The 21,640-nt window shown below is 35.7% G+C and overlaps 1 protein-coding gene across 1 annotated transcript in view; it reads right to left on the bottom strand.

The window, feature by feature from the left end:
* Nucleotides 1–627: 627 nt before the first annotated feature.
* Nucleotides 628–21,640, bottom strand: part of LOC111045879 (motor neuron and pancreas homeobox protein 1-like) — a 63,534-nt gene continuing 42,521 nt past the window's right edge. Inside the window, exons 2-3 of the mRNA XM_022331358.2 lie at nucleotides 6,167–6,324; nucleotides 628–2,791 (exon numbers count right to left, since the gene is read on the bottom strand). Of these exons, the coding sequence (XP_022187050.1) occupies nucleotides 2,636–2,791; nucleotides 6,167–6,324 (314 nt within the window). The 3' untranslated portion in view covers nucleotides 628–2,635. The remainder of the gene's footprint in view (nucleotides 2,792–6,166; nucleotides 6,325–21,640) is intronic.

Below are 21,640 nucleotides of genomic sequence, written 5' to 3'. Positions count from 1 at the left end.
CATTTCAGGTATTTTAATTTGTGTTTCTCATACGGTAATGTCTAAAAATTATTTCATTGTTTCAAAAACACATTTTAAATCAATTATACGACTTGTGTACTCAAATATTTTATAGAATGAAGAAAAAAAAATGGCGGCTGAGACTTGTCTGTCTACTTTTGTACAGTCACTGTCAAAAGTAAAAATAAAATATTCTGGGAAACGGACAACATTGCAAAGCGAGAGAGAGATAGCGCTATCTGTTTTGTTGTATGATAGAAAAGGACAACAGTATTGTTAATAGTACACTGCCATTATAACGTGGACCTCACTATAGGTAAGCGTATAGCCTCTATAGTGTGGTCCACGTTATAATGGCAGTGAATAAAGATAGAAGAATAGCGATGCCGATTCTCTGTATTAACTAATTATATTTTTACACTGTCAAAAACATAATTGTCATCGTTGTGGACCTAGAAAAGGATAGTACCACCGTCTTTGTCGAATGATAGACAAGGATAGCAAAACCAAAGTTGATCAAATATTCTCATTACAACGTGGACTTCACTATATTCTAATGCATGTTTTCAAACGCTGTTGTTAAGGAGAACTTGGGGTAAGCTTGAAAGAAGGTACACGGTCTACACGAGAAAATACTGTATTTTTCTTATTTTTTGTACAACCCAGTATGTCATCAGTATTAGGATAACTGACCAATAATATTTCTAAACTAGATCTCAAATGATGGTGCTGAAAGTAGTGGAACCTTGACTGTGGTAATGGAGCAGACCTGCTACATTGTTCAAAAACTTATTTTAGCAATTTTACTCATACTATTCTCTTTTGTATTGGTTTGGATAGGTACTATAAAAATTAGAAAGGTGAATTTTCCTGCTGACACTCTAGTCTGTTTATCATATAATATCAAGAACTGTAAGTCAAATTGAGGCTTTACAATTTCCAACATCTTACAATAATGATTGTTTATGAACGTTATTGAAGCACATAAAAGCTTGCTTCAAATATTAAAATCCTTTAAGAAACATTCTTATACTATATAACCTATTAATTACATTCAGATTCCATTAAATCCATTCATATCCGAAGTCACAGTCACACATCTATTTACATCTGTACAATTGTTTACATAAACACATTAGAAAACACTTGTAATAATATACATTAGTAAACCTATGTGATTCGAGCCATTAAATAGTTGTTGAACAAACAATACACAAACTCCTTTCGAAATTTAACACATTTTTACAGATCAAATATTGACAAAACCCTGTTTCCTACCCAATGAGTTAAAATTAGTGTATTTTATGTCTCTACCTGATTTTTTTCTCAAGCAAAACTTATACATAGAAAGCAGCTTCAAAAAACATACATCCATATCTTGATGTGATCATCATATTCTGAAAGAGCAACGTGGAACAAAATCGATTCTCAATTCTGACTAGTGGATTATAACTAAGTTTTGATTAGTTGATTGAACAGTCTGCTCTTTGGTATTAGACGAAATTAGATAAAGCTAAAGTATTGAAAAATGAGTGATATTATGGGCTGGCTTCTGAGCTCGGGATTTAGCTAAGTTCTAGACTTTATACAGCTGGATTCAGAAAATTGGCTTTCCGAAACGGGGCGTAGTCGTAGTCATTGTCCAAGTTGCGTTTAAATTAAATTTCGAAAAACTAGAAAACTGAACACTCAAATTAGTATGAGCTTATCAAAGTTCCTGAGCCCGATATTTATCAAAATTTCACCAACAAAAGACCATATAGGTCAAGAAAGCTTTCTTAATTTAAAGATATGATATTTATAAAAGCTAACAATTGTGGGATTAAAAGCATTGTTTCAGGTATCTGCAGTCTGATACGAAGCTATAATGTAAAATAGTTTGTTTTTTTGTCACTTGAATTTGAGTGCTGCAGCAAAAACTTATGAGCGTTCCAGAGTATATTTTTCAATGGAAATTTTTTTCCAATCTCCCTGCAACTGGCCCCAGGTCCTAGTACCTGACAGTAACAAAATCGTAAATAACGCACGAAAAGTTGATTCACTAACGACACATAAATTAATATTATCACTTCACAATAGGGGAAATCCTGTTCTTTCCAAATATGTGATCTAGAACTAATAAACGATTGTTTTCCTAAGCACACTGATAGAGTTACGTGTTTCAGTATCAATAGAAATAAAATTTGATCAAGTAACGAACGATATTCCTATTTATAGTAAATAGTAGATTAACTTAGTATACGATCTCCAATTCCAATCTTCTGCTGGGTTTCTGGATTACGTTGAAATTCCAGAACTCGTAGGATTTTGATTCGAAGATTGGGTTTTTGTTTATGTCGAACGAGTGTTGGTTTAAACGTTGTGTTGTACGTAACACTTGACACGATCAGTGATCAGTGATCATTGATCAGTGATCATTGATAATTGATCAGTGATCAGTGATCATTGATCATTGATCAGTGATTAGTGATCAGTGATCAGAGATCAATTTTTATTCAGAGATTGTTTTTTGTTTTTGTCGAACGAGCATTGGTTTGAATGTTGTGTTGTACGGAACACTTGACATGATCAGTGATCAGTGCTAGCGATTAGTGATTGGTGATCAGTGATCAGTGATGAGAGGCATTTGCATCGGCTAAGCCACGTAGGGCCTGTAAAGTGTCTCTGCTTCATGGTGCCTGCTTGCTGGTGCTCTATCCCTTTCTTCTTTCGGTGCACCTGCTTTTGCTTCTTGTTGCGCCTTCTTACTTCTTTTCCACTTCATACGTCGATTCTGGAACCAAATCTTCACCTGAAACAGAATAATCAAGAATTAAATTATCTATAATATAGTAAAAATATAGTAGTATAATATAGTAATATGAATAATGGCCTTAGAATAAATATAGCTAAATGCAAAACTTTATCATTTTCCCGGCAGGTAGCTTCACACAGATGCATCTATAGTATTGATGGTGTACCGTTGGAGGAGGTAGAATCATTTAAGGACCTGGGTGTGATTTACAGATCTGATTTTACATTCAATAAACATATAGTCCTTTTGTGTAGTAGAGCCAATCAGCAGATGGGGTTTATCCTGAGAACATGTTCATCTTTCAATGATGTCTCACCCTTAATATTTCTGTATAAATCTCTTGTCAGAAGTATTCTTGAGTATGCGTCTGAAATTTGGAACCCTTATTGTAATGATCAAGTACTACTTTTGGAGCGTTTACAAAATAAATTTTTAAGGTACATGTACTTCAGGAAATTCCATTTCAATTGTCCGTTTGACTTTCCCTCTGACACTCTGAGAAATATTTTACAATTGCAATCATTAAAAACAAGACGAGATGTTAAGTCTTTAATTTTCCTTCATAGTTTATTAAATAATAAAATAGATTCCCCATATTTGCTTTCATATGTCAATATTTATATATCTACCATATCACGTCGCTCCACTTTCTCTTTTTTTGTACCCCGTTCCAGAACTGTGAGTCACTATAATTCTCCGGTCAACAGAATTCAAAGACTTTTCAACTGTTACTCTGGGCAACTGAACATCTTCTGGTTCTCTCGTGAAAAATTTTGTAGAATATTAAACAGTCTATTGTGAGATGTCCTTGCTCGGTCGTGTTGTCAATTATTTGTTGCTGTATATAGGTATGTATCTATTGCACTGTGTACTTCTTACTCATTTTGTTGCTTCATTGGCAGGTATCAGTCCTCTGACATTCATTTGTTAGTTTTATCCATTCATTGTAACATTTTTTATTTTAATCTAAGAATCTTTCAATTTCTATATTCAGTTTTATGATAATTTTCTTGTATACATATATTTTTTTTCCTTCTCTTGTATTTCTATATATTTTTTTTCTTTTAACATTATTGGAATTGTAAGTTACATTGCTCATTGTTAATCTTGTATTGTTGTATTTGTGAAGGAGACACATTAGGGGTAGCCTGTTGTCTCCATAAATAAATAAATAAATTAAAGGAAAGAATTATTGGATTATGCACGTGCGAGATAGGAGATTCACAAATGACGCATCATCACGTCTCAACTACTCAACTTGAACTATAGATTCTCAATTTACCGAGGATGGTTATAGGCCTATTTAAATTCTTCAAGTTTCCAGTAGGTGAAGTTTTTAATCAGACCCTTGCAGAGCACGGGTCACGTTACTTGCTAGTCTCAAATAATTAGAAAAATCCACACAAAAATCAATCATTATTGTGTTGGAGACAAATTATCGAGACAACATCAATTTATTTAACGAATGTTTATGCAAACAAACTAATATCTATATCTGTTGATAGAACCACTTTGATAAAACATTATTCTCGGGACAGAGCATTTATTTCAACATCTGAACAGAACAGATCGGTTATGATATCTATATATGTCCCTTTCCCTGTCCCTTTCCATGTCCCTTTCCCTGTCCCTTTCCCTGTCCCTTTCCCTGTCCCTTTCCCTGTCCCTTTCCCTGTCCCTTTCCCTGTCCCTTTCCCTGTCCCTTTCCCTGTCCCTTTCCCTGTCCCTTTCCCTGTCCCTTTCCCTGTCCCTTTCTCTGTCCCTTTCCCTGTCCCTTTCCCTGTCCCTTTCCCTGTCCCTTTCCCTGTCCCTTTCCCTGTCCCTTTCCCTGTCCCTTTCCCTGTCCCTTTCCCTGTCCCTTTCCCTGTCCCTTTCCCTGTCCCTTTCCCTGTCCCTTTCCCTGCCCCTTTCCCTGCCCCTTTCCCTGTCCCTTTCCCTGTCCCTTTCCTTCCCTTTCCCTGTCCCTTTCCCTGTCCCTTTCCCTGTCCCTTTCCCTGTCCCTTTCCCTGTCCCTTTCCCTGTACCTTTCCCTGTACCTTTCCCTGTACCTTTCCCTGTCACTTTCCCTGTCCCTTTCCCTGTCCCTTTCCCTGTCCCTTTCCCTGTCCCTTTCCCTGTCCCTTTCAAGATTTCTGTGTTACACTGTAAATAGATCTCCCCGGTGATGGGAGGGGGGGGGTGTATGAATTGAAATAGTTATTTGTATATCTAGAGTGAAAAGTACGACTTTTTCTCCCTGAGGGAAAAGTTTGAAGCCCGAGGCGAAGCCGAGGGCAACAATTTTCCTGAGGGAGAAAAAGTATTTTTCACTCGTGATGTACACAACATTTTTCCCCCATCTATATTTTTTTATAGAAACTGCAAATAAAATCATTCTAATAACTTACGTATTGGTGACAATGTTTCCTAACAACATAACCTAAAATCTAAAACTTTAAAACCGGCCGTCTGATTGGCACTGCCGATTGCGGTATCTATCGGCTAAAGTTGTAACAATCAGCTGGGTATTTACCAAAAATGGCTGACTCCAGATCACGCGGTTCAGATTTGAATTGCAGATCAAAAATATTTGTTGGCTGGTATTTTGAATAGAATAAGATATTTTTAAAATTGTATAAATTTTTATCGTCTACTTATATTAAGAATATAATATCATACAAACATATATTTCATGAGTTGATCAAATTTCTGGTTGTGATATTGAATTCAGTTGACTCAATGACAGACACCTCTTTATGCTTTCTCATCTGAGCTTAGACCTTCTAACCTATTATAATGTAAGTTTTTAAAATAGAGATGCTTCCCATGTTATTTAAATGGAGTCACTTTTACTCCCTAGGGAGTTTTTCTGTTTTTTACTACCGAGAGCGAAAAAGTGACACTTTAGTATTATGTTTCAGGGAGTAAAGTAAGTACTTTAGCCAGTAGGTGGAGGAAAAAGTGACCTTCTATTTTCTGAAATCCATCAGGGGAAATGACGGCCTGAAAATGGAGCAATAGGGAGTGTTACTAGACTTCAATGCTGTTCAATGTTGTATTTCGTACAAAATAGCTTTTGATTTGGAGGAATATGCAGCACGGAGAAATGGAGGGGAATCAGCCAATTACTGTGATGGATAGAGTGGTAGGGAGAAGCGCAGTTGCCAATTTTTCGATTCCCAGGCAGGAAACTCCAAATTTAACATGGACTCTTGAATACTCACGAGAAATTAGAGAATGCTGGCCATTGCAAAATGGAAACTTCGCCACCATTGTATCGCTACCTCTATATGCCTTCTCTGCTGCATATGTCCCCCACAAGTCAGAAGTTATTTTGTACAGAGTGTAGTAACAATGATTCAGTTGATTTATTGATAAGACCTATCAAATTACCTGTGTTTCGGTTAGCATGAGACTGGTAGCGACTTCAAAGCGTTTTGGTCGCGAGAGGTACTTGTTCTGCCTGAACTGCTTTTCGAGCTCCAACAACTGTTGAGAGGTGAATGCCGTTCGCGGCCTTCTCGTTTTGCCCAACAGTGCATGGTGCGGTCCTGTAACATACCAAATCAAATTTAAGTTCTTCATTTGTATTTTCTAATAATACTAGTTCCTTTTCTGTCACTTTCACTTCACAAAACCTATTGTCCCTATAGGGAGAGGGAAAGGGACAGGGAAAGGGACAGGGAAAGGGATTGATTGATTGATTGATTGAGTACTTTATTTATGTAGATTACAATATATACTGGCTTATACACTTATATACAATAGCTTACAATACAGCAAAGTTATAGATGAATTTACATAATATAGACTAAGAAAATAACTATTGAACTGTATATGATATGAAAAAGCAATTTGTAATATAATAACTATAGATAATAATCATATTGTTATGCATCTACATAAATTGGCGGAGCTTTGGACATATCAATGTCCATTCTTTGGGAAGAATATTAAAAATATCCTCCCCACTAACTCTCTACCAAAATGACAGGGAAAGGGACAGGGAAAGGGACAGGGAAAGGGACAGGGAAAGGGACAGGGAAAGGTACAGGGAAAGGGACAGGGAAAGGGAAAGGGAAAGGGACAGGGAAAGGACAAGGAAAGGGACAGGGAAAGGGACAGGGAAAGGGACAGGGAAAGGGACAGGGAAAGGGACAGGGAAAGGGACAGGGAAAGGGACAGGGAAGGGACAGGGAAAGGGACAGGGAAAGGGACAGGGAAAGGGACAGGGAAAGGGACAGGGAAAGGGACAGGGAAAGGGACAGGGAAAGGGAAAGGGACAGGGAAAGAGACAGGGAAAGGAGCAGGGAAAAGACGGGGACAGGAACAGAGGAAAACCGAATGATTATTGGAGGAATGGTAAGAACCACGAGAAGAGGTCCCCTAGAACCCGCTTGCTTCAAGATGTGGAGAGAGATCTGGCATGCTTGGGAGTGAGAAACTGGACGAGGCGAGCAGGTGATTGATTGATTGATTGAGTGAGTACTTTATTTATGTAGATTACAATATATACTGGCTTTTACACTTATTTACAATAGCTTAAAATGTAGCAAAATTATAGATGAATTTACATAATGTAGACTAAGAAAATGATTTTTGATCTGCATGTGATATGAAAAAAGTATTGGTAATAGCTATAGATAATATTGTTATGCATCTACATAAATTGCTGGAGCTTTGGGCATTAGAGATGTTGGGATTACATTAGAGATTAGAGAGTTGTAACAAGAGATTAGAGAATAATTGTAATTAGAGATTAGAGAGTCATAACATTAGAGAGAGTTGGGTGATAGAGATGATTAGAGGCGAATTGTTGAGGAGGCAAAGGTCCACGTAGGGCTGTAGCGCTTTGTAAGTAGCCTAAGTATTACCATAGAGAAACAATAGCGAAAGTAGATATCCCATGGTATAGGAAGTTTATGTCGCAAAGTTTACTGTTATCTCAAGCTGATAGTCCACGTAGTTCTTTCTTGTGAAGCTTTATGACGCTGGTAGTCTCTCATATTGTGCCGTTCATACACTCTTACCGGCCAAAACATTAAAAATCGACAATAATCAACAGTAATCGGCTTGAGATAACAGTAAAAGTTGCGACATAAACGCCCTACACCATGGGATATCTACTTACCCTATTGTTTCTCTATGGTATTACTATACTAGATGCTCAAGTACGGATACAAATCCAAATCATGGTAGATGTATCATCGTGTTAGGTATCAGTAGATATCATGTATGTATATCACCGGTAGCATGTGATAATCCGTGTTATCGGAAGGGCGCGTTGAACTGTCGTTCCCGGCCAGTGAACGACAAGTTAAAACGACAAATTAACTGACAACGAAAAGTTATTTTTATTTATAACTCCTCGTCCTGAGTTATATACTGTGGCGAGGTGGAACTCCCGGAGGAACTCTCCACCAATAAAAGCACCAAGGATATCATTAGTATGTGATAATAAGTATATATTAATATAATAGATGGTTAATGGTTGATTCCTTTGTATTTGCACTTCTATTCACTCACTCTCCCTCTCTCCCCTAGCGCTCTCGCTTCCCACACTGTACTATTTTTAGCAGAGAGTATAGAATGTTAAGATTCTATCCTCACTGGATTTTAGCCCTTGCCTGGCTTATGGGATGGGCTTCCAGAGCTGACATCGGCCGAGACTGGAAATTTTGTGAAGTGAACAAATACAAGACTCAACCTTTTTCTGACTATGTGTACCTTATTTAAATTTGGGAGAGGAATGGCACAAGGTTACCTTATTTTTCTCTCACTATCATTTTGATGATGTACTTATTGTATGAATCAATAAAGAATAAATAAATAGATTTATATTATGATAAGATACAACATTAAACTACAACAGATGCTCAGGTAAAACATATCCTTCAACCACAAAAGTGGTGAGGATAGGGGTAGTTTTTATGCTCATTGAAACTCCAGTCACTAAGCCACTTATTGCAATGAACATTATTCTCCATTGAATGAAAAAGACTAAGAAATTGCCAAAAAACCACTGATTTATTGATAATTAGAAAGACCGGTTTCGGTTATTACACCATTGTCAATCTCTGATAAACGATTATCAATAAATCAGTGGTTTTTTGACAATTTCTTAGTCTTTTTCATTCAATATGAATAATAATTACCACAATATCAACTTCTCAACTACAAAAAAAAAAAAATTATTCTCCATATCGGACGTCAAAGTAATGAATTGAATTAATAATAAAAGCATTAATTAATAAATAATTAATTAATAATTAATTAATAATTAATTAATTAATAATTAATTAATTAATAATAAAAGCATTCAATTGAATCTATTCATGTAGATTCCACATCCCACATCACTGTTCTAGATAAACTTGTAGTTTCTAGTTAACAGTGCACTCAGAGAATAATAAAAATAATAACATTACAATGCTACAAGAATGTTACATTCTATACTTTCAGGTTGCAGTAGCCAGCAGAGATTATAAAATGTAACATGCATTACATTCTATATTTATCTATTTATTGACCGAAGCGAAGTTGAGGTCTTAGTTTTGACTCGATCGGATTTTGTCTGTTTGTTTGTTTGCAGTTATAGTTGCAGTTATTGTTCGATTTTGATAAAATTTGGTATACAAGTTCTTTGAAACAAGGCGCAGAAACGTATGTGTAACGATTTTTGATAAGACCTCCGGTTTTTTTGTAATTTGAAAAACCACAGACCAACCTCCTTCCAGAAAGTTACTTCTTCGTATCTAGCGCCGTTATCTTGCGAAATACAGCAATTTTTATCCTTTTTAAAATGAAAGATCATTGTATTTACAATACGTTGAGAGTGAATCTTTCCCAAAATAAATATAAGTAAAAAACAAGTAATTTAAGTAATATTTTATAATAGAACCTGTGCTGCTCTAAAATGTGATGAATTTATTAATATTAGAAACCTTCTCTTCTCACTTTACCGAACATTTTTCCCCTTTTCAACTCGAAATTTCCCTGTTTCATAGACGAATAGTTTCTGGAAAACTATTAGCTTTTGTTTTTCCTTTTAGTATGAGATCGGAAACCGAGTTGTGAGCATTTAACATTCTGCATAGCATAACAAGCCATAACCTTAAAACCGCTTTCCATTAAAACCATCATTAGCAATGTCCTGTCATTGACACCAACAAACTCATCTTATTTGGAATCATTTTCTGTCTTACTATCGTCTGTGAGACGATTCATCATCTAAATTGCCTTCTGCATAATCCATTTTTTCGTCAGTTGACCAATATCTTATAATTAATTATTAAAAAAGTTGTAATATAGGTTAATATTGTCAATATGGGGAAGATGTGAAAGAACTTCCTCGAAAGACATTTATAAGTCCCGTGTCCCTGGAAGCATTGTCACTGGAAAAATTATAGATGACATTGCAAAGTCTTCACAATATACTGTACTTTCATAATGGCCCTTCTCATCAATTTTAAAGTTGTATTCATGAGCGAGGTCTACTGTTCGCAGAACTACTAGTAATTTTTCATCACATTACATCATATATTGGGAATACTCCTGTTTGGTAGGTGATAAGTCTAATAATTGCATCCTTAGAGCAAAGTAAGATTTTTAATACTTAATACTCTCTGGTAACCAGTTACTATTCAAGAATTCAATCATGTTTGGTATGCGACAGTACGGTAAGACTTGTTTTTTCATTATCATCAACGTTCTATTTGGATGTGAATAAATTAATGTAATCATACGATTTCCAAGTCGATGGAGGGACCAACTGCATAATTTGTCCAATGAACGAATGCAGAATGCTAGATGAAAACTGTTAATTGCCGTTTTTCTGGATGAAAAAGAGAGACTTTATGGAGTATGAAGAGGGTGCATTGAAGAGCAGCGAGGGTTGTGGGTTGTGTATGCTGTTTGCTGTTTGCGGAGGGTGTAGGATTTTCTTGATCGTCCGAATTGTCAATCGGGATGAGAAGTTGTGGAGGGATGGAGGGGAAGAGGGATAAAGTTAAGCAAGAGGGGGCGAAAAGCGCTAAACGACAGTGTCAACAATGACTAAGGGAGAGGAGGAGAGCGATTGTCATGATAATTTAATTCCGGCCTAAGTGCTCCCTTCTCGGACGGTTTGCTTTTTGCGGCCTATTCAATTAGTCTGATAAATAGGCCTCCATTCATAGCCTGGTCAGACGATCGTCGCCTAATTACTGTTATTGCTTGATGCCACTGCTGCTATTAATTCCATTATCCTATTCTAAGTCGAGGCAGGCAGATGGGCCACCACACTCATAGCCTACAAAAAATACTCCACTTGCTCACACACAAGTGGTCTCTTCAGTCTTCATTTTTATAACACCCGCTAGCATACACTACCAGTCAGCACAAGATGCAAACGTTTTATTCCACTTTGAACAAATTTATCCTCATAATATAATGTGAGGTCTCATCACACTAAGAACATTGACTGAAAATTGGCACAACACACAAAATTGAGAATTTAAGATTATAACAGTACGCTTCACTCGAAGAATCCTGAGTTATATCATAGAGAAACAATAGCGATACGGAGGAGGATACCCATATAGGAATGAGATACCTATGTAGGAAGGAATACATAGGAGTATATTTAGGCTAAGAAAGTATATAGAAAGGAGATAACTTATATCTTGTTACAGAACCACTTCACCAAAGTCAAGATCAATGGGAAGTCATAAAATTGTAACAGTATTATATTATAAATGGGACATTATATAAATAGGTGAATTATATAACTATATAATTTTAAGAGTATATTATATAAGAGTATTATATAAATGGGACATATAGAAATAGGTGAATTATATAAGTACGACCCAGTTATATGAATAGAAGAACACACATGAATATGTGTGTTCATAGCATAGAGAAAATATAGCATCAGAAGATACTCCATGTGTAGGTCGTTTGTGTTCAAATTTCACTATTACAACAATACACTCCACTCGAAGTATCTTTATTGTATTAACCCTACAGAGACACACTTTATGCTAACACAGTAGACACACTGGGGTGTTGAACACCCCAATTTAATTTTGCATTTTTCATCATTTCTTAATCATTTTTGTTCCAAGTGCATACAGAAATCAAAAGTAAAGCACTGCTTATCAATATTAATACTAATTTTAGAAGTACGTATGTTCCGCCTAAGTGTTGGAGCTCCTAATCCGGTTTGAATGAATGGCTTGATCATTGCCAATGACAACTTCATCAAAACTCACGTCTCTTCATTTTATTGTTTTGAATCTCAAGTTGTAGAGAATCATAGCATTTATTCCAATCTGATCCATCATCCCATACCACATTCGTAGTGACAATACAAGTAAATCTTTGTAATAAAAGTGTTTGATAATAGTCCTACGTAAAACACACTCTGGGGTGTTAGACACCCCAAACGAAGAATAAGATGAGCTGGTGATCTTGTAGAATGCTATTACTGACTGGAAGTGGTGGAGAGTAGTTGACAATACTACAAACCTAATTTAGACTGGGCATAAATTCCCATCTGTTTCATATTGTCAACTGCAGAACAGAAAAAAATCCCTGGGGTGTGAAACACCCCAGTGTCTCTCTAGGGTTAAAGTTTCAAGTTTCAAGTTTCAATTTCGTATGTTTAACCGTTATTTAGAAAAAAAGTGAAAAAAAGCAAAATGGCCGCTGTGTGAGTAACTGAATACTTCTGGACAATTTAAATATGATATTTAGATATGTCTTTTACCCAGGAACAATGCCCTAGGGTGTTGGTAGGGAGTTCGTAGACACCCTGTATATTTTGTGCTATGAATTGTTATGAGCTAACAGGTGACAAATGTGGAGGCTGAGGAGGAAAGGAGGGGTCCGTTGGTAGGGGGGCGGTGGATGAAGGAGAGGAGCATCATCCCTTTTCATCCCTTGTTTGCCAGTTTGCCATGAATAAAAGCAGGCGACTCTAATCGAATTGACGCCCAAACCTAATTGTACAAATTGCGCCACCCTTCAATAAACACACCACCAGTGAATGATAGGTCTACTCGACGACAGACTACAGTACACTCATCACTACACTAGGAATCCTTCCATACTTTTATACTTACACCTCCAGTATCAAGGAATCTTGTACAGTAAACTTCACTGAATTGTTCAAGTTGTCACAATTCCAATCGACATTCAACAATCGAATTTATCAGGTTCAGATCGTCGGATATTACTCTGAATTCCCAGTAATTAATGACTTGAAAACTTTGTAACAATCAATAAAGTGTATTATGAACATCTATAATAAGAGAGAGTAGGGTTGTGTTTCAAGGAATCTTGTACAGTAAACTTTACTGAATTGTTCAAGTTGTCACGATTCCAATCGACATTCAACAATCGAATTTATCAGGTTCAGATCGTTGAATATTACTCTGAATTCCCAGTAATTATCGACTTGAAAACGTTGTAACAATCAATAAAGTGTATTATGAACATCTATATAATAAGAGAGAGTAGGGTTGTGTTTGTTCGCATCAAAACATGTCAACTTGTGGAATGCATACCGGCGAAACGAGAATGATTTAGATCTCCAAATTTCGCACATAGATTCTAAAAATATCAATCTCGTGCACCTTGGAGCCCAAATTTCAAATTTCTTTCTAGAATAAATTGATGTTCGAATTTCATTAATACATACCATTAATATCCCATTATATTAAGCGAGCAATTTCTGTATTCACATATCTGGTTATTTTTATATCTGGTTATTTATGTTTAACGGATCTCGAAAACGGCTCTAACGATTTTCATGAAATTTGGAACATAGTAGGTTTATGATATAAAGATTCGATTGCACTAGGTCTCATCCTTGAGAAAACTTGCTGAACGACATTAAAAGGATAATTCATCCTTGGCTGAAACAGCTGTGGATAGTAAAAAAGTGAGTATGTGAAAAATCAAAATATCGAAATTCATAAGATGACGTATAGCCAGCTGTAAAATATAAACACGATCATTTTAGAGAATTGTGTTCTGTTTATTAATGAATAAAAATAACGAGCGAAGCTCGGTGCCTCGTTATTAGAACTATAATCTAGAGAGACTACCTCTTTGAAACAGATGGTTAAAATTGGCAACTAAATTAATAATTAATTTTGATAGGTTTGCGTTAAGTCGAGGAAGATTTCTAAACAAGATTTGAGTTCTGTCACTTTATTATAGTTCTTTAACATATTAATAATACGCACAAAAAAACAAACAAAACCTACTCTAGAACATGGTACGCCATAGTGGAGTAGGTCAATTTCCACACAGAAAAAACTAAACAAGTGGAGGATACATTAAAATAATTTTTTGTAACTAATTATTGTATGTAATTTAGTAATTTTATCTAATATTCTGTGTAATTGATGTTGTAGTTTTAGTTTTTTTGGGAAATAAACATTTATTTATTTATTAGGTTAGAGCAGCAAGTTTAAGAACTTATCTTATCTATACTATAATTATAAAGGAAATAACTGGCTCATGCACGTACGGGATAGGAAAATTATGTTTGACGCATCATCACGTCTAAACTACTGGACTGATTAACTTCAAATTTTGAATATAGATTATTAGCTAACCATCTAGAACCATTTAGAACCATGATGGTTCTAGGCCTATTTCAAACTCTTCGAGATCCCACTTGGTCAAGTTTTCAGTTTGTCAAGTTTTAAAATAGACCCTTGCGGAGCACGGGTTACCTGCTAGTACAGTATAAACATTGCGCTGATCTGAATCGATCTATGGTAATAATAGAAATTGGAAGAATAAAATATAACATTATATCCAAGGAAAACTTATGCTTTTATTAGAGTGGATACTGCATGTATATTGAGAAACTCATTAATAGACCAGACTAGCCTGGCGATATTGGATGAATAATATTGACAATAATTATTATTAATGAGTTATTAGTAATCGAGGTATCTGAGTTACACCGGAGTCCCCTTCTATTTCCCTCAAAGAATGAAACGGAGTGAAAACCACGGTATTTAGATGAAAACGGTAGTGGTCATGAAATGTGTGCGCAGTGGCCAGCCAGCTAGATTACGTCATCGCCACCAACCGAGGTTTTTAACATCTATCGGCAATCAATGAAACTTATTTGTTAAAAACAGATGATTGGATATAAAATGACGTCAGGTACGCCGAAAATGTAGCACAATCATGCGCGTGACACCTACCGTCTTCTTCTATATAGATGATATATCTTCCTCGCACACAGGCTTTGCCCATGTGAGGAAACTCCTTCAAGTTTTGTATATGTATATTCTGTATTGTTAGTATTTCCTAAGAACAAGAATAAAGATAATTGCAATTTCAATTTCAATATACCGTGGTGAAAACCAAGCATCATAAAGTACCAAACAGTTCGATACACTTTGTATCATGAGTAGTGTGATTAACATAATTATTATTGACTTTTCGATTTTAGTCACTGAGCTGAGTCCTCGGTCTATAGAATAAACAATCAAGAGAAGTTTTCTTTGCTCAGTCGTAGAACTATGGACCAAGCGCGTGCTATTGCTTTGTGTATCGTATCATAGAGAAACAATAGCGTAAGTAGATATCCCATGGTATAGGGCGTTTATGTCGCAACTTTTACTGTTATCTCAAGCCGATTACTGTCGATTATTGTCAATCTTTACTGTTTTGTTGGGGTGAGAGTGTATGAACGGCACAATTTGAGAGACTACCAGCGTCACATAGCTGCATGGGAAAGAACTACGTGAGCTATCAGCTTGAGATAACAGTAGAAGTTGCGACATAAACGCCCTGTACCATGGGATATCTATCATTTATCTATCATTTCTCTATGATCGTATACCGTCGACACAAACTTCGGCAAGCAACCGTAGTACTTCTATTATATTTTTAATAGTTTTTTTTTCACGTAAAGAGTGAAATTTGGCATGACTGGATTGAATTGAGAAATTGAGAAATTTTGAAGGTTACACTTTGTAGCCCAAGATTTGCATCCCAGAGTCTTATCCAAAAATTTTACTATCAAGTACATGAAAATACTACTTAAATGGGCTACTTATGTACAAATTAATAAAAACAATATAAAAACCTTGTAGTACCCTTTATTATTGAAAAATGTTATTAAATGACCTAATTTAAAAAATATTACTAGAAAATGACCTAAGTTAGGGTCGAAACTAGTCGTTGAAATATTTTAAAGTTTTTAATAATTAAGGGTACTATAAGGTTTTCATTCATTTAACAAGTACATAAAGAGTACTAATACCCATAAATTGAAACGATGCTCCACATTATCAAGTTTTCTTGGGAATCTTCATCAAAATTCAACTGAGAGCCAAAAAACCAAACTTGATCTAAAAAATTGATAGCGATGTTGCAGTACCCAGGGGCAGATCTGAATTGAACCAGCCCAAAACTTTCAGGTGCCATACGATAGCTGATGGCAGTTTTGGTCACCCATCCAAACACAGACTCGTTTCATTGTTGCCTGACTGAAAAGATCGCTTGTTGCAGGCGCACGAGTGCCTAATAAAGAAAATAAATAAATAGATCCGGGCCAACTGTAAATTGCAAATTGGAGAATTGGAACGGATAATTTGTGTTTATCCGATTGAAACAGGATTTCGTCTCATCCGAAATGCAATTTGAAGGGTGGCGACCATCTGCCGCCCCTTTTTATTCTTTTGAGGCCAGTTCACTCCTCCCCACCCTGTCTATTCCACCCCCCCCACATGCACAACTCACAATAACAATATAATGTGGCCCAACACTACACCATTCTAGATTGTGCTTGTTATAACTCTTTTAACATGAAGGGTGAATAAAAATTCCTACCACACCTGATTGATCAGTTTCAAGTCACGTGCTATCTGACGTCTCCTTACATCTGAAACTATCTTAACTTTATACATAAACCCTGGTTTTCAGAGTTATTGAATGTTCCATGTGTCCTCCATTTGTTGAACGTACGACATATTCTATAATTAGATTAGAGTTCTTTATTCGTGTTAATTACAATATATTCTGGCTGATACACTTATTTACAAGATAGAACATGAGCAAAATTTGTTCTAGAAAATATGTAAAACCCATAAGTTCTTTGTATGTACAGTAGTGGGAAGTTGAAATTATATATTGTGTATATTTATATTTCTAATACTATTGATTGTTATACTGTTGAATTATTAACTTATGACAACTCTTACCTTTTAAACAAATGCTATTCTTCCCGACTAAAATCAAGTCAAACTTAACTGAAACTAAGATCCTTCATATTTTAATAAGTTTTTGAGTCCACAGTTTCTAGAAATAAATTGTAAAATATTTTGTATTACTAATAATTTGTATACTAAAATACATTGTACAGTACTTTCTCTTGAAAAAGTACTATATAAAAAGTAAGAAGTGCTTCAAAACGTTTAGCATTTAAAATTGTTTTTGCTATAATAACTAGTCTCTCTAGTAAACTACTTTTCCTGTTAATTTTTTATTTAGATCAAGGATATCTTCAATACATTTCACTGCTATCACAGTTGTTCTTAGGCTCAACTCACACTCACGCGACTCAGGTCGAGAAGAGACTCGACTCTAGTCGAGAGCATGTGTATTCAAATGGTGACGTCGCGGTGACTAGAATCGACTGGTCTGAGTGTCACCATTTGGAAACACATGCTCTCCACTAGAGTCGAGTCTCTTCTCGACCTGAGTCGCGTAAGTGTGAGTTGAGCCTAACTCTACCGAGCTAACTCTACTCTACTTACTTGGTCGAGTAACTGTTTTCACTACAATTGAGAATAGTAGTTAGTGTTGTCTAGTGAACAGAACTAACCTTAAAATGTCAATATGACTCTACTCTAATAGCTCGAGACTGTTCTAATTAGCATTACAAGCTATTATTATCATTAGCACTATGATAGTAGTGGTAGAGTAGAGTCAGAAGCGGTGGTGGTGGAAGGAAAGTAGTAGAGTACTATCCCACGGTGCTATCCCACACTACTCTACTAAAAACTAGTATTCTACCATGAACGTTTTCATTGGGAGAGTTCACAAGATAGTTAGTACTTCCCCACGGAACTCTACCATTAACTCTACTGATGATAACCAGGCTTATTTGATATGCAAGGCTTCAGATATACAAGGCATTATATTGATAATGTTTTTTTTTCACTTATGGAGTGAAATTTGGCATGACTGGATTCGAATTCGTCTTCGAACGAAAGATTCTACGACGAATTTTTGGTGGTGTGCAAATTGATGGAGTGTGGCACAGAAGAAAGAATAGGGATCTGTATGATCCAACATAACCTCTAGACTGTGTATCCAAATTAAGTTTTAAAGCAGTTTTGGGCAAATGCCTGTTGTGTTTACCTGCATTGTATCTATTGTCTAAGAATAAATTATATGTACGGCCACACCAATGCACTGGCTATTATCAAAGTAAGGAGACTCAGGTGGGCAGGCCATGTTGAAAGAGCTGATGACAGACTGATATCCGCCTAAAAGAATCATGGATTGCAACATGGAAGGAAGAAGACGCCCTGGTCGACCAAGACTCAGATGGATGGTCTCAGTCACTGAAGATGCAAGGAGGCTTGGTGTAAGAAATTGGAGACGAGCTGCCATGAACAGAGTAGAATGGAGGCAATTGCTGGAGGAGGCCAAGGTCCGTTTTGGATTGTAGAGCAGTGGATGATGATTATGATTCGAATTCAGACAGATTGAGAAATTTTGAATGTTACACTTTGTAGCCCAATATGTACATTCTAGAGTTTTCATAACAGATTGCAAACGTCGAATGAGACCACATATTTCTCATTTCCTGAAGTAAAAATTATAAGAATCGGTTGATCGACAACATATTTTCGACTGGTCAACATACCTTAACAACATCAGTTCGTACTTTTGTATGTAGGTCAACTTCCTTATCACCATGAGATTTTCAGAGAGCACACTAGGGATGAATTTAACTGAGTGTTATAAATTATTATTATTTTGGTATTTGGAGCATCCAAATTCAAAAGAATGGTTTGTATAAATATTTTTGGACAGAAAAATTTGTGGAAATCTAGAAGACGTAACCTTATTTTGACTTTTAATGTTACCTAAATTTGGGAGAGAAATAGTACAAGGTATTCTTAGTTTTTCTCTCCCGATCTGTTCCTCATTGTGAGAATAAATAGAGAAATAAATAAATTAGAGAAATAATTTCAAACTAAAGGATACTGATTTCGTGCGAAGTCTTCTCGACACTTTTTATGCCTACAGAGAAGAGATTTAATTGAATTACAGCTTAGGTTATATGCTATAGGTTATAGGTTATATGCTATAGGTTATAGGTTATATGCTATAGGTTATAGGCTATATGCTATAGGTTATAGGTTACATGCGTTCATGGTCTAAGCGTACCCTTCCTTTCTCCTATGCTGGCTTTCAGGCTAAGCTCGGCTTAGGCTCAGCCTAAATACTCTCCAGTTCACCATATGGCTACGTTTTCAAGAGAGGAAATGCGCATGATATGATACTAACTTTCTGAAAATACTTTCTGAAAATCACTATCTACAGTGGAATACAGTGGGGCTACCTGTCGAATCCTTAGATAAATAAATAGAAATAAAAATGTTTACAATTAGTTACTGCCAAATATTTCAATCCTCAATTTTTTCAGGTGGATCAAATGAAGGATTGAAAAACATCTACAAAAATAAAACAACCTGATAAAGCCTTCGAAGGCTGTTTGAAAAATTACATGTTAGACTAGCTTCACACGCATTCGGTTCGGTTCGTTTTCGGTTCGGTTCGTTACCGAAAACGAATGAGGCTTTCATACATGTCAGGTTTTAATTCGTACGGTTCTAATTAGGTATTTTCTTCTCAAACACAGCTGTGTTTGGATTTTCACAGTTCATGATGATATAATATTTAAATATAACAGCTGGTGTTAAATTGTAAGATGATATTTCTTGAACAACAAAATTTCAAAGTTGATTAAAAATTGTGAATTATTTGAATAGTTTCTTTTCGAATATGTTAATCTTGGATATTCAGAGAGGTTATTTTTTTAATTGAAAATTTGTTTCTTGTTTTGACACATGGTATATAAACTTCATCTCTTCTCTCCATTGATGAAATCGTGTAATGTTCGTGGAAAAAAAATAAAAATTCTCCCTGAGTTTTTTGATTTATATCTTTCATATTTTTCAGCAAACTATTCATTGAGAAAAAAATGTTCCTGTGAACTAACAGAAATGAATTGATTTTGACATGGAAAATTTTGAAACAGATAATCACAATATCAGGATAAATAAAATAAAAAAAAGCAAGCGTTTGTAAAAGACTTTGTTTTTCCTGTTTCCCTAGCAACGAATATGATAAAACCTATTCGTGTCGAGGGGGCGTTCGGTGCTATGCGGTTGCTATATTCGGTACCGATTTCAAACCGAATCATCGTTTCACACTTATCGGATTTTGCCAAAAACGAAACGAACCGAATGAGTGTGAAACTATCCTTACGCAGAAAATTCATTTCTGTTCAATAATTGAAGTATATGAGATAAAAAGAGATCAATCAATCTTCAATCTGTCCTTTTCCAGCATCTGCGTTCTAAAGTTGATAACTTAAAAACCTCTACAGAAATAAAACTTGATGAAACCTTCGAATAGCCTACTGTTTGAAAAAGTACATGTTACGGAGGATTTTTTCCTCGTTCAATAATTGTATGAGATAGAAAGAGATCAGGCATGAACATACTTCAATCTGTCCTTTCCAAGCATCTGTGTTACGGAGGATTTTTTCCTCGTTCAATAATTATTGTAGTATATGAGATTACGGAGGATTTTTTCCTCGTTCAATAATTGTATGAGATAGAAAGAGATCAGGCACGAACATACTTCAATCTGTCCTTTCCAAGCATCTGTGTTCCAAAGCTGATTAAGTAGTTGAATGCAAAAATGATTATTTATTACATAATTAGATCTCGAATGGTACCCTATTCACACATATTTGTTAATGCGAGAGCATGTATTTAATACTATAGTTTAATGTGCTGTATACGTAAGCGAGGAGGCAGATGATAATGATGACAGGGTGGCGATGTCACAACAAAAGAGGTTTGTCACCCCAATGGTAATTATGAGACTGGTGCTTAGTGACAAGCAATTATTTATTAAAGTGAGAACGCCATGGGGGAGCTTTAAGCATGTAGGGTGTTTATAGGCATATAGGCTACATTCTACTGTTAGGCCATATTCTATTTGATCGGTTGATGATTTGATTTCACGATCAGATGACTATTTTTGAAACAACCGAAATTTCGCAGACAATTTGAAATTGCTCAAGTAATATCAGAGACAAATAATTCAATGGTATCCTTTCTCAACGGTAATATTCACTGACAGTAATTTCCAGAATGAGTTAATTTAGTATTGATTGAATAGCAGGCTATTCTTTATCATTAGTAACCAGGGGCGCCATTTAGGGGGGGGCAGGGGGGCCACCCCAAGGATCAGATGAATAATGAAAATGCGGGTCTGTCTACACGAATCCTTAGAATTTCATACTGATTTAATACTTTTTTTAACAGCAGTAGTATAATTCCTTCTACAGTATCAACAATGTAGCAAAATTGCCTTGAAAGTATGGCTACGGAGTAATAAAGAATATATTTTTCTCTGTGGTATAGTTGAAGCTTAAATATAGGATGGGTACACTTATTGATGAGGACACAATAAGTGACTGATTGCATAAATTTCAACGTGAGAATAAACAAGTTGCAAGATGTCACAGTGAAAGCAAAAGAAAGGGCACAATCAGACAATCAATAATGTATGTACAGAGTTGGTGAGAATTATGGGAAC

Source organism: Nilaparvata lugens, chromosome X (genome assembly GCF_014356525.2).
Source record: "Nilaparvata lugens isolate BPH chromosome X, ASM1435652v1, whole genome shotgun sequence".
NCBI classification, from domain to species: Eukaryota; Metazoa; Arthropoda; class Insecta; order Hemiptera; family Delphacidae; genus Nilaparvata; species Nilaparvata lugens.
The sequence above is the reverse complement of the archived record's forward strand: the minus strand, read 5'-3'. Positions and strand labels throughout refer to the sequence as shown.